At 47.1% G+C, this 13,892-nt stretch overlaps 1 protein-coding gene across 7 annotated transcripts; it reads left to right on the top strand.

The window, feature by feature from the left end:
- Nucleotides 1-403: 403 nt before the first annotated feature.
- LOC121177654 (receptor-type tyrosine-protein phosphatase-like N) lies at nt 404-13,734 on the top strand. Of its 7 annotated transcripts, none has more exons than XM_041031950.1 (23): nt 404-577; nt 4,241-4,291; nt 5,762-5,872; nt 5,982-6,087; nt 6,173-6,326; nt 6,492-6,915; nt 7,105-7,248; nt 7,360-7,394; nt 7,483-7,670; nt 8,012-8,098; nt 8,289-8,368; nt 8,490-8,554; nt 8,745-8,954; nt 9,060-9,314; nt 9,398-9,545; nt 9,635-9,708; nt 9,789-9,866; nt 10,945-11,064; nt 11,202-11,368; nt 12,131-12,184; nt 12,341-12,405; nt 12,526-12,599; nt 12,728-13,734. In XM_041031950.1, exons 1-23 carry the CDS (start codon nt 499-501, stop codon nt 12,797-12,799), a joined length of 2,841 nt encoding a protein of 946 aa, XP_040887884.1. In that variant the 5' UTR covers nt 404-498; the 3' UTR covers nt 12,800-13,734. The 7 variants fall into 7 exon arrangements, 6 of the variants coding, with proteins under 6 accessions (XP_040887884.1, XP_040887886.1, XP_040887882.1 ...); XM_041031948.1 differs by lacking the exon at nt 404-577 and adding an exon at nt 3,622-3,749 and having other exon boundaries at nt 6,495-6,915; XM_041031949.1 differs by lacking the exon at nt 404-577 and adding an exon at nt 3,622-3,749 and having other exon boundaries at nt 9,075-9,314.
- The last annotated feature ends 158 nt before the right edge of the window (nt 13,735-13,892 follow it).

Below are 13,892 nucleotides of genomic sequence, written 5' to 3'. Positions count from 1 at the left end.
AAATGTAATGTGAAGAAACTTCTGTTATAGTATACTAGAATACTGATGTGGTGGAACATGTCTGATATTTACTGAAGGACTGACTTCTTCTTCATGTTCAGTAAAACTTGTCATGAAGTGACAGATTGCAGAAAAAGATGAATATGATGAATATTCAAAGATGAATAATTATCAGCTGAATATGTCAGTGTCTGACAAACTTCATCTATTATCCACCAGTATAATGAAATAACTGGGAGGTGGAGCAGTGTGGGTGTAACAGGCATTTACGTTATTGAACTTTAAGTGTTTAATAAAGTAGCAGATCATTTCTTGCAGTGTGGCGCCTCCTCTCGCCCGCGTTTTCCAACCAACCCTCTCTCTCTCTCTCTGTCCCTCACACACTTCCTCTCCGTCCGGTCCTCCAGCAGCAGCAGCCTCTCCTCAGAGATGGAGAGCTGGTAAAGGTGCAGCGGCGGCGGCTCTTCCCTCCTCGCTCCGGTGGATGTTGGATGTACCATGAGGTCTCCGCGGCTCTGGGCAGCTCTGTGCCTGCTCCTCACCGCCTCCTGCCGGCTCTGCTCGGCCGCCCGACACGGTAAGACATGTCAGAGTCCACGGATCGGATCTGATCCAGCACTGATGGAGACGGATGCACTTCTCTTTTAATGAACTCAGCGCATCCAGGCGGGGAAGCGGCGCGTAAATCACGACTTCCCCGATGAAACGTCCCCGTTGCATTGTTCCTATAGTAACAGTAAGAGCAGCAGTGAGTTTGGAGTCGAGGATTTGTCTTCTTTTTAACATTTATTAAGGATATTATAAAATGAGTAGTTTTCCTTTGGTCTTTTGGCTGCATTTGTCCACTGCAGGACTTGTAGAACATGCGGGCTCTAAGTTGCTCCCATAGGTTCTGCACGGAACTCGGGTTTATTCCTGTGTTAAACCTGTGACATCATATGCACATATATGTATGTATGTATTGCATTTCCTCTCGGCCCCTCTTATCTGCCTCTGATCTGTTTACACCGGCGCTAAATTGCGCTACTGACGCAAGCGCTGTGCCCGTGGGTCGGCTGGGATGTGCCCGCCCGCCTGAATGAATCATTCTGCTGTTCAGAGGCAGAGACGGTTGGATGATGTGGTTCGCTTTGGTTTCCTGTGTGGAGTCAGTGTCCACCGCCCCCGAATGTATCTGAGAGGAAATGTTTTCCCTCTGAGCGTCGCCTGCTGTGGCCCTGTGGTCACATTTATGGATATTACAGCAACAATCCTCAGTAACAACATGTTCTTGGTTCCAGTTAAACTCATTTAAGCGCTTTAAGAAAGAAAACTGTCTGTACACAGTAGATCCAGATTTTATTTTTTTAAAAAGACTACAGCCTTACAATAAGAGGTAAAGTGCTGCGTACCTTATGGACAGATTATAAGACTGGAAACCAGGGCACAGACGTGTGAAGGGCTTGCTTGTGGTGAACCTTTATTCTGAAGTTTTGCTGTTAGTTTAAAAACTCAACTGGAAACTAAAAAAACCAGATGATCCAGCTTTGAACTGTCTGCTCAGCTGCTTGTTTACAGGATTTCCAGCTGAAATTAAAATGATAATGTAACAGTGAAGCCTATCGACAGTGACCCTACACTGGAATATTAAAGCTACATTATAGGGCATCAAACTCTCAGTCATGACTCATAAGCGACCTCTCGGCTCCATCTGCTCTCAGTAATTACAACAGCTAGGACGGTGTTTCAGCACCACGGACAGCGAAGGACAGAGCCAGCCAACCAGCTGCTTTTTATCCTGTAAATAATCTGAGAATATGGGAAACATCACTCAGGTACATTCCTCTGGGAGGCCCCTGTTATGTGCTCACCGCCCAACTTATAACACCTAATGTTATTTTAATGCTCTGTGATATTCCCGCAGGGACGCGTAGTGTCTGTCTGTGGAGTTCACTGAGGATCTGTGGCAGCTTCAGTGTCACGTTTTGATTTTGATTTTCCCATGGATTTAAAGCCATTTGTTGTCCGTCAGCTCGAAGCCATAAAGAAAATTCATTTTGCTGCTTGGATGCAGCAGGACAATGTGTGTCTCACTGATGTGTTGTAATAATTTGGACAGTGGAGCTCTGTGGCTCAGAGGGATAACACATATCAGGCTGTGGTGCTGTCAGTATCTGTTCGTTGCTTTTGGTCTGTTCGTGTTTGTTGAAATATAAAATATCATCAGCCTCGTCCTTTAACACGCAGCTTGTGAAGCACAGCGAGCTCCAGTCGGAGGGGTCAGTGTGAGTCTGTGTGAAGTTTAAAGTTCAAAGGTTAACTGAGCTGACGAGGGCTATAACCTGGCTGCCTCTGCTGCCACAGCAACACCACGCAGGTTTTATTCTGTTCAGTCCAGGCTGACTCATTCCACCTTAAATATCCTCTGGCAGCCAGATGACCAGAGGACAAGCTCACACACACACACACACACACACACACACACACACACACACACACACACACAGCGGCAGTCGACACAAATGCCAGCAGCACCATTATGAAAATGGCACTGAATTCAATCTGGCAGTTAATGGACGATGAAAGCAAAGCACAGAGACACTGACGATGATGAGGATGATGATGATGATGATAGCAGGCTGGAGTTCAGTTTCTGAGTTGACCGTGAGTTATGCAGATCGGGCGTATCTGACAGGCTGAACGAACACAGGTGCAACAAGCTGTGGACACACTGAAGCTTTCATTTTGTGGGCTGCTCTCCTGAGGGAAACAAAATGGAGCTGCTGCTGTATGTAACCTCAGAGCCGACCATCCAAATAAAGTAACGGAGGGTAGAGAGACTCCGTCTAATTCGCTTTAGCTGGAGAATGAAGTTGTGTTTGTGAGACTGGGAGAGAAGCTGGAGGAGAAAGGAAACAACCTGCTGCTGCTGCCTGAGGCCTCTCACTGACTCTGAGTCAAGTTCAGGTGAACTTCTCTGTTCCTGTGTCTGTTTTTATGACTCCCCACGGGTTCCAAAGCTCTCTGAGGCTTCACTGCTGCTCAGTCAACGTTACTGAGTCAGCCTGTCAGGTGTCTGTTCCCTTTCATAAACCTGTGGTGAGATGAGACTTAGCCAGCTGCTCAGGAACATTTTCTTTCTGCTCAGAGATTCAGTTACACAGAACTTCCCTCTGATTAGTCGGTAATGCTGTGCATTAGAAGAAGCGACTGAGTGTGGTGTGACCGATGACAGTGATGGACAGGCTGCATCACGAGTTTAACAAGACAGTCGAGGAGAGAGGACGGGGGGGGGAGAGGGATGTGTGGGCGGAGGAGAGAGGACGGAGCAGGGAGTCATGGTGTAGAGTTTGGACGGAGGGTGCAACGGACAGACGGATGGATGGAGAATCTCTGTTCTATGTTTAGCTGCGTCTCAGCTTTCTGGTCTAATGGAGATTCCCTCTCTGAGAGCAGCTGCACAGGCAGTTTGCTTGTGTCGTCATGTAGTCGATTCGCTTTTTATAGATATCAGGTTAAAGGAGGGGCATCAGACAAACTGGCCTTAGTCATCAAGTGGGGCTGAAGTAGGATGGAGGATGTTCTGGTTGGTGGACAGAGAAAACCTTTTTATCAGGTTATTCTTGTCTCTCTGCTGAGACAGGAGACAGTTTAAATCAGGATGTCATTCAGTTATATCACTCAGTTAAAGTCATGTCTGAGACGTAAACAGGAACATGTTATTTACCAAAAATCGGATGCATGTGAAAGGAAAGCCGATGACAGCACAGGTCAGTGAACGTGACGTGGCTTTCTGCTGAGCTGCACTCAAAGGTTCAGGATTTGATTATTTTTTTTCAGTGGCATTTCAATGCACAGTTTAGTATATTTCAACTTGTTTGAAGCTAGAAGTCGATTGTAGTCCTGCAGGACAGGAGTATGTTTTCTGAAGTTATCACAGGATACGTGAATAATGCAGAGGATTATATAAATCCTTAATGAGAACCTTACACAAACAGACATAAACAAACAGAACAGCTGCAGTTTACTGCCTCGCAACAGATTAGGACCCGGGTTAAAGTCAGCTGTGATACACACAGACACACACACACAAACACTGAGCAACCAAAGATTAGTGTGTATTTCTATGGTAACTTCTTAAAAGGCGAAGTTTCTCCTGAAATCTTTGTCTTTGCTTTTCAGGTGACCTGTTTAAGAAGTTCAAATTTAAAAACCGTGCTGCATTTTATAGCTTTAAGTTTTCCGGTTTTGTTTTCTGCAGGTTGCTTGTTTGAGAAGAAGCTCTGTCCCAGAGATCAGCTGTGCAACGATGGTGAGTGTTTGACTCTACACTTCTTACAATCCTCAGGATTCATGAGCCTGCATTCAAGGTGCATTCACACGGAGCAGCCACACACAGAACATGTGGTTTCTATGTGCATATGAAACTGGATTCTGATCGGCTGGAGGGTGCAGAGCTCTGATGGAGCATCGTCAGTAAGGCTCCTGTTTCACTCCCATATGGATTCTGATAACTGGATTAGTTCAGTATCATTTTTTCCGCAGTGATGCTTGGACAGAATTTCTTGGTTTTCACACATTCAAAGATGGAGCTAAAACTTCTTACATATCCTCCTCTGGGAGGCCCACGTGGACACTTTCTTCCCCCGTAGGAAGCTCATGTTTACGGAACCCTGAATGCAACGTGACGAGAGTAGTAAATTGACCAATAGTGAGCAACACCAGCGGGCGACAGATGCAGCAGCACGCTTCAGGAGGCTGCGATATGTCTTCTGTCCATCAAACAGTCAGGAGCTGGTTAGCCGTCACGGCTCAGCCTGCCTTTAACGGGCTGTCTATAATCCCTCAGTGGGTTTCCTGCTTCCTTCCTGTTCAGACATGATGAGGATGTCATTACAAGAGCGTGCACGTGCGTGGGCGTGCACCTGTGTGTCTCAGTCTTTGGAGGTAGCTGCATTATTGATGGCTGTGTGTTTCTGTTTCCACCCTGAGGATGTTCCCAGAGACAGGAAGACAACAGCATCCAAACAAGGGACAAAACAAACCACAGCACAACAAACAGAAGGACTGATGGAAATAAGTTTGTGTGGTGTCCAGTCCAGGCTGCATTTAACTGCATTTAAAAAAACATTTTGGAGACGTGTGTGAGTGATTGTGCTGAAATGTGTGTGTGAAAAATGATCTGTTTGTCTATGAGATTCATGACAGAGGCAGAGAGATGGAAGGAAGAGAGGCAGAAAGGAAAAGATGGGGTGAGAATAGAGAGAGAAGGAAGAGCGAGAGTGGAACATAAACAAGGTCTCCCTCCGTCAGCTGCTCTTGGCCAATCACAGCTCATCCTGGCCGTCTCTATGACAACAGTGACATCACTTGCCTGACGACCGTGTGTCTCCCTTGTGTGTGTGTGTGTGTTTGATGAGATGGAGGGAGACAGAGGTGATGACTCACCCATGGCCCACGCACACAAACACACACACACACACTGTGCTTCACTACGTGTGTGTGTGTGTGTTTGTGTGCAGTAGTTGTTGCATATTTGTGTTGTCGGTGTGTGTATGCTGTTTGTGTTCTTCTGATGTGTTTTCATCCACTACATCATTTGTAGACGTGTGTCTCATCATTATGGAGTGTGTGCGTACCTGTGGATGCAGGTTGTGTGTCTTACGTCAGGCGTGTTTGTACACGTGTTGTATGATCACTTTTAAACTTAAACACGTAAAATAAAGTCATGGGGTTTTAGACTCTGAGGTCTTCGGTTCATTGTTGGTCTCCTCCTGTGCAGACGGTTTGTTTGGGCAGTGCCAGGCTCCTCACCAGGAGCCCGTCCAGTACCAGGTGTCTGTGCCCGTCCTCCACAAACTGCAGGAAGTCCTCAGAGACCTGATGGTGCAAGGTAAGTCTCGGTCTCTAACACTGCTCAGCAGTGTTAGGTGAAAACAGTCATTCCTTTAGGGGAAAAAAGTTTGATTGTTGGATGTTTCTGTCGCCCTCTGGCTGCCCAGGTCTGACCTGGAGAGATGATGTCACCCAGGTGATCATTGGGCGAGAGCTGAGTCACATTCCTACCATCAGTTCCTCCTCGAAACTTCATGAGAAGATGGCCAAACAGTAAGAAAACGCACAGTGTGTCCCGTCATCAGAAGTCACAGAACAACAAAACAACACATAGAACTGTGCTCTCATTTCCCTCCAGACTGTCGGGCTCCAGTCAGCGGAGCGTTCAGGGGCCCGGGGATCCATCCGACCCCGAGATGGTGCAGCAGTATGTGGACTACATGATCCTCGATCCCTCCCGATCCTCCGTCCACATGCAGACGCCCCTGCTGGACCCGTACACCTACCACCAGGTAGGCAAAAGATGGTTTCGAGAGGATAGAGGCACTAAGCAGATGATGTTTACTGGTTCAGGCCCAGTATTTCCACAGTCATGGTGGACTGTGGTGAACATAGTGTACAGAGTATTTAGCAGCTATTCCACAGCTCATGTGTGTGTGTGTTGTGCGTTGTTGCAGCAGCAGTATGGCTACCAGGAGGAGGAGGAGCGCTCCCTCAACTCTCTAGATGATAATCCAGCCTTCCCGCTCCTCGCCTCCCCCTCCCGCTCCGGATCCAGAGGACTACTGGACCGAGACCGTCAGCTTCTCCAGGACCTGGTGTCTTTTTACCTCACCTCCCCTTCCTCTTCTTCTTCCTCCTCTTCCTCTTCACCCTCGGCTGTTCAGTCCCTCTCTCGTCTCAGAGGGGCTGCAGGTCTCCCCTCTTCACTGTCTTCCTCATCCTCCTCCTCGTCCTCCTCTTTCTACCCAGAGCTGGACTTCCCTCTGGATTACGGCGAGGACTATGTTTCCCAGATGTCCCAGCTTGGCAAAGAACAGCAGCAGGAGCAGGAGGAGAAGAAGGCACAGAAGGAACACAACACCTTGTCTGGACTGGATGGTGAGAGAGGAGATATATAGACAGAAAGAGAAGGAGTTCATGTCAAAATGTAAACGATACCACATGTAAAACAACTTCACTGAGTGGAGGAAAGAACCAAGTTTAACAAACTGGAAATACTGTTGCAAAGTGCTGATAAGAATCACTGTAAACGGCTCCGTGTCCTCTGCACACTGCTGTGTTTTATAGAGCCCTCTCTGCAGAGACTGGCCGTGCTGCTCGATCATTACGGCCTCGACATGAAGGACTTGTCCCCTGAGCAGAAAGACCACGTGCCGGCTGCTCTGAAGCAGCTGCAGCTGGAGAGCTCCTACGCCCACAAACAAACCAAAGGTGGGTGTGTTCCTCACTCTTCTTTGTAAAGGGTTAAAAATGACTCCCAATACATGTATGTGCACATATCTCTGATCTTTATTACATTATGTTTTTATGTTTACTAATCAGATAAATATGGAGACAATGCTGCCACAGGGAAGAAGGTGAGAAGCAGCTAAAGGCACAAAATCATCCCAGTCAACCAATGACAATAAATACAGTGGATTAATGTCATATCCTCCGTCATCTCAGATCACAGAGGGTTCAGTGCTGCACAAGGTGGTCACTCCAGAGTCTCCACCCTCCACCAACAAGTCCCCCAAACTGGAGGGGCCCCAGAAAGAGCCGAGCCCCACTGTGGCATCCAACCAGGACAAACTGGGAAAGAAGGAGCCAGCAGCCAAGGCGGAGGAGTACGGCTACATCGTCACCAACCAGAGGTACAGTAAAAGTCTGTTTCCTGCATCTGGCTCCATGAAATTCATGTGAATGAACGAATGAATGAAATGTGGTGTGAGGTCTGTTGTTGGTCCATTCTGTTCATGTTGTGAAGGATTGGAGTTTGTGTGTGTGAGAGATGGAGGTAAATTAATAAAATTTCTGAAGAATGGGGAGACACGGTGGGAAGGAAGAAAGATGGAAAATGGACAAAGTCCACAAAAATTAAAAAACACCTAAAAAAAGGAAAAGCTGCTTGAGAGCCTGAGTGTTTATGTGTGTTCATGTGTGTGTGAATGACTGTTTTTGTGTGTGTGTGTGTGTGTGTGTTTTGTCATCGCAGCCCCCTCAGTCTGAATGACGGGGTGCGAGTGTTGGAGCTGCTGTCAGAGAGGATGGGCCTCTCCACCGGCTCCTTCATCAACATCAGGTAGGACTGAGGACACGGAGCAGTCATGAAACCAGTCCCCGTGATCCCAGTGCCCCTGGATCCTGAGATTTTCCTAATGTTTTTTGTTTAAAGCTGAAAGAAATGTGAAATCTGGTGGAGCAGGAGTTGGAGTTTTCTCTGCCTGTATAAGTCACGTGTGGACCTGCGTTTGTGTTTGTGTTGTCCACAGTGTCGTTGGACCTGCCATCACCTTCAGGATCAGACCCAACTCCAAGAACCTGACTGCTGGAGATGTGGCAGAGGCAGCAGGTATGTGACCTGCTGTTTCACAGAGTTCAGTCTTTAAATGTGCTTAAATATTTCTCTTTCCTCTGCGGGGAAATGTGGGCTTGTGTTACGTTAGTTTGAGTTAAATGTTTTCCACGCTCAGTTGCAGAGAAGAACCTCCTGGAGTCAGAGATGGGCCTGAAGGTGCTGCAGAGTGGCGTTGGAGAGGTGGGTGCTGTGTTTGCCTGAGTTTCTTACCTGTACTTTGACATGTGGACGGGAGGAGCTGGAGATCAGACCACTGACCTTGTGATTAGTGGATAACCTTTTTGGTTCTCCACCATTTTGGTTCTCTTTGGAACCAGTGGCTGTGGCGACCTTGATACTTCATTTCTTCTCGTATCTTCTGCTGCCTCAGAGGAATAATGGGAAAGCGCTGCCTTTGGTGACCCGAGTCCACTCTGGCTCCCGCTGGGTGTTTGCCACGCTGGTGGCAATGGCCTGCATCGGTGGCCTCCTGGTGGTGGCCATGAGTATTGCCTGCCTGCGTCACCACGCCCACCGTCTGGCAGCCAAGAAGCTTGGCCTGGGGCCGGAGGGAGGCAGCTTCAGCCACCAGGAGTACCAGGTGAGGGGGCGGGGCTGACAAATGTTGTATGATATTATATGTGATATGTTCAGAGATTCAGGCAGGACCTTGTGCTTTGTAATGTTTGCATAACTGGCTCACCAGGACCTGTGTCGCCAGCACATGGCGTCCAAAGGTGCCTTCGGACGCCTGGAAGCCGCCGCCCTGGGTGCTGTGGGAGGAGCGAGCGGAGGGGCAGCGGTGGCAGCGGCAGGCGGCGCAGACTCGAGGGTGAGCAGTGTGTCATCCCAGTTCAGCGATGGAGCTCAGCCCAGTCCCAGCTCCCACAGCAGCACGCCCTCATGGTGTGAGGAGCCAGCACAGGCCAACATGGACATCTCTACTGGTCACATGATACTGGTCCGTACCTGTTGCTGTGTTGACTCCAGACTTGTGTGCTCAAAGTGAAATAATAAAAGTAATAACAGTCCTTCTTTGTGAAGGCCTACATGGAGGACCACCTGAGGAATAAGGACCGTCTGATGAAGGAGTGGGAGGCTCTGTGTTCCTACCAGGCCGAGCCCAGTGCTGTGTCTGTGGCTCAGAGTGAGTCCAACGCCAAGAAGAACCGCTGCCCTGACTCCGTGCCCTGTGAGTTCCAGTAGCCCATGATATACCTGTCAGTTTGAGCCAGATCATCTGAATTTAACAAAATGTGCTTTCGTGTTGTCATCTTTCAGATGATCATTCGAGGGTAAAGCTGAAAGTGGAGATCAACCCGTCACGGTCTGACTACATCAATGCCAGTACGATAGTAAGTCCCAGCCTCTCAAACGGGAGCTCCCGCTGCTCTTTGACGCTCAGTGTTTGACCTTTCACTCCATCTCCTTTTAGATTGAGCATGACCCTCGGATGCCGGCGTACATTGCCACCCAGGGCCCCCTGCCACACACTATCTCTGATTTCTGGCAGGTCAGTGCGATGTCTGAGAAAAAGTGCACGTAGTTTGTGTCATGAGTGTGTGCAGGTCGACTCATAATTTAATATGTGTGTCTACTGTCCTCTGTCAGTAATATTTCAGCTCTGCTGCCTTCACATCCTGGGCCTCTGGCAGGTGAGAAAAAACTCAGTTTGTGTTTTAAGTGTGTGCATCTGTGTGGCATCTCCTCTGTTTTTGCTTTATACCTTTGCCTTTTATTTCTGCCCCATTCTGTAGGAGCTCTGCCTGCAAGTCCTGCAAATTGATCAAACTTTTTGTGTATTGGATGCACTTTGTGTTTGTCAGGCTGATCATCTTGTTTGTGTTAGTATGGATAGTGTAGGTGCTTGTTTTGCTCCAGAGTGACAGAAATGAGATGTGTTTTCCTCTCCAGGTGCTGGGTTACAGGGCTGACAGTGGCTGGTTAACAGATTTGGTGAGTGTAGAAAGCAGAAACGTATTATTGGTGTTTACAGTATTTCCATGTAGTTGTCATGGTGCCTGCTGTTTTTTTAAGGTGTGTGTGTGTGTGTGTGTCTTTTGCAGGTGCTGAATGGAGAGTCATCAGCTGTGATTTCCCATGTGTGCAGCTGGCTTTCAGTGGCCCACCCTCAGCTGGTGTACTGCCTTTTTGATGCCCCTCCAGTTGTGTGTTAAGTCACTTTCACCGAAATTCAAGAAAGGCTTGGTCAGTCTTCTAAGGTTAATGTCCTCGGTTGTGGGTTATTAACTGGATTTTGGACTAGTTGGACCAGACCTCAGCTGTATCTGTCGCCCCTGGAGAGCCTCGGCCTGCTGGAGCTGCTGGAGGACGGGGCCTCTGTCCAGAGGGCACGAGGGGTCACTGAGTGGTTTAATGAGTGAAAATGATGTGAATCGTATGTCGTCTGTGGCCTTCACTGTCACCAGATGTGTGGGAGCATCGTGTCAAAACACGATGCAACATCAAAACACCAAATGAAACGGCGTTTCAGCCCTCCAGCAGAGTTTAGTGTGCTTTCCTGAAGAAAGTGACCATCTCGTGTGTTTCACAGGGTAATGACTGCATTTCTGTTCGATGCTGTTGTGCAGATGGTCTGGGAGAACGGCTGCACTGTGATCGTGATGATGACGGCTCTGGTGGAGGACGGAGAGAAGCAGTGCGATCGCTACTGGCCCGATGAAGGCTCGTCCCTCTACCACATCTATGAGGTGAGAGCGGGTGAGAGTGGGTGAGGCCCTGCTGCCTTAAAACAGGACCCACACCTTTGCTTACAATGGGAAAATGAAGTGTCTCTTGTTCTGACTACTCTTGTGTATTACTGTATGTGTGTCCGTCCGTCCCTCAGGTGAACTTGGTGTCAGAGCACATCTGGTGTAACGACTTCCTGGTGAGAAGTTTCTACCTGAAGAACGTGCAGACGCAGGAGACCAGGACGCTCACTCAGTTCCACTTCCTCAGCTGGCCGGCTCAGGGCATCCCCACCTCCACACGCCCACTGCTGGACTTCCGCAGGTACTGCTGCTATATGCATCGTAAACCAACTAACAGGACAAACAGTCTACATGATGGCTTGTGCAGCGGACAAGAGGAAGATGGCAAATAAGTTTCACATGATAAACCAGTCCTGATGAGCTCTGGGATGAAGTTCAGTGTTTCACTGTTTTAAGCTGCACAGCATTAAGTCAGCTGGGCAGTGACTATACATTTTATTTATTTTATTAGAAAATTATTTAAAACACTTCTGGCACCTAGAACCATGATGAGGCAACGATAACTCTCCTCTATCCTTCAGTCTTTCCTCCCTCACTCCCTCCTCCTCTGTCCCTCCTCTCTTCCTGTCCTCCCACCCTGTGCGATGGAGGTCAGCGGGGCCCTTGGTTTAATTTTGAACATATCTGTCTGTGTCATTCTTGTGGTTTGCAGCTAGTAGTCTGGGTCCAGTTGCATAGTCACAAAAATGATCATGGACTGATGTGGCTGCAGCAGGAGGTCCATCGCCGAAAACCCTCTTTTTTATCTATCTATCTATCTATCTATCTATCTATCTATCTATCTATCTATCTATCTATCTATCTATCCACTTGCCTACCTATCATGCACACTGCCTGCCTGTCTGGCTGAAAATGAAAAGGTTCATCAGACTTACGTTACTTTGCCCTTAAAGCTTTGTTTTCTTCAAACAAGTGAAAACTAAGAACATTTGAATGTTTCGGATGAAAATCAACCTGATGTAAAAGTAATCATCTTCTTTGTGTCTCCTGTTTTTCTCCTCAGGAAGGTGAATAAGTGCTACAGAGGACGATCCTGCCCCATCATCGTGCACTGCAGGTAAACCTCTGATTTTTCTTCATCAACAAACAAACATGTTTCCTTTGGACTAAAAATAACTTTAAAAAATTCCTGCATAAACAGATAGACACAGATGTATGTCTCAAACTGATTTTTATAATTTGGATCGTTGGTTCTGTCATGTTGTTTCCATAGTGACGGGACGGGACGGACTGGGACCTACATCCTGATTGACATGGTTCTGAATCGCATGGCTAAAGGTGAGGGTTTGTTTGTACTCATCAGTATCTGCACGGGTTCTATAGCTGTGTATCGTCTGGTTTAATTATTATTTCAACATGATTTGAAAGTGAAAGTGCTTTTTACCTGTTCTGCTGCAGGTGTGAAAGAGATCGACATCGCCGCGACACTGGAGCACGTTCGGGACCAGAGGCCTGGGATGGTTCGCACCAAGGTCAGTCAGCAAACACCCACAGTCTGAAGCAACATCAGCCTGTTTGCAAAATCTCACAGGGTAGATTAAAGAACCTGAGACACAGAGCACACGTCATCCTGCACTGTTGTCTTTCTTCTTATGTCCAGGACCAGTTTGAGTTCGCACTGACTGCTGTCGCTGAGGAAGTCAATGCCATCCTCAAAGCTCTGCCCCAGTGAAACCAGTATGATCCAGACCAGCCTCCAGTCTTACAGACTGACCCTGCCCCCTCACTCTCATGCTCCTGACTTACTGTTGCTTTTCTCTCTGTGATGATTTAAGGTTTTGAGGGTTTTACACTGGCATTTATCTGATCTTTAAATGTTTGTGGCGCCGATGTGATGTGTTCAGGGACGTTCAGAGGATAAAAAGTGCATAGATGTGTTGCATTCACTGCTCATAAGAGTGAAAATTATACCAGGATGATAAAATTTAAGCTACTCTAAGAAAATACATTAAAATAAAGAAGTGTGGAAGCTGCATGTCCCATCAGGCTTAATGAAACACACTGTGGAGTCCAGGTTCATTTTGATTTATTTTGCCTGACCTTCTCTGATATTTGTCTCTGTTTAGCACCTTTTAAACTGCCCCTGGGGCTATAAATAAATCACTGCTGTTCCTCTGACTGTACTTTCCCACCTGACTGCATGTGAACGAGCCACAGACTCTTTAAACATCAGATTTTACTGCAGCCTGTGTGAATCCACCCCTGATTTTTTCCTCTTGTATGTGGTTGGAGTTTGTTGGAACTGTGCTGCTCTTGGTTCATCGTGCTTGGGTTTGCTCTCTGTGAGGAAGTGAAATGACTAAAAGCTGATTTTAAAAAGCCGTTTGATTTTGAAAGTGTTAAAACTTAAAAAATCTCCAGTTGTGATGTTGAATTCTGGTTGTTGACTCGTCTGTAGCTTCCTCTCCTCACGTGACTAACACCTGCAGAACATGCAAACACGTCCTTCTCTTTGTGTGCCATTCAGATCATCTGATGTGGATAGATTGTTGTATACCTCATGCAAGTCAGAAAATGGAATAAAAAAAAAGTACTAAATGCTATTCTATGGAAAAAATAAAAGCTATTTTGTATTTGTGAAAACTTAAATAAATCTTTTCGTGTTTAAGTGCTGCAACAACTCTGTTTCACTTCTGTGACTTCATTAAGTAATTTTTATTTTCAACAATGATGATCTACATCAAGTTGACATTCAGGATCTGAGTATAGAATAAACAATCCAGACATTTATAATGTTAAGATGCATTCAATTATGCAGTGAATGA

This window comes from Toxotes jaculatrix, chromosome 24, assembly GCF_017976425.1.
Source record: "Toxotes jaculatrix isolate fToxJac2 chromosome 24, fToxJac2.pri, whole genome shotgun sequence".
Classification (NCBI taxonomy): Eukaryota; Metazoa; Chordata; class Actinopteri; family Toxotidae; genus Toxotes; species Toxotes jaculatrix.
Note: the sequence above shows the minus strand (reverse complement) of the source record. Positions and strands in the feature narration are given on the sequence as shown.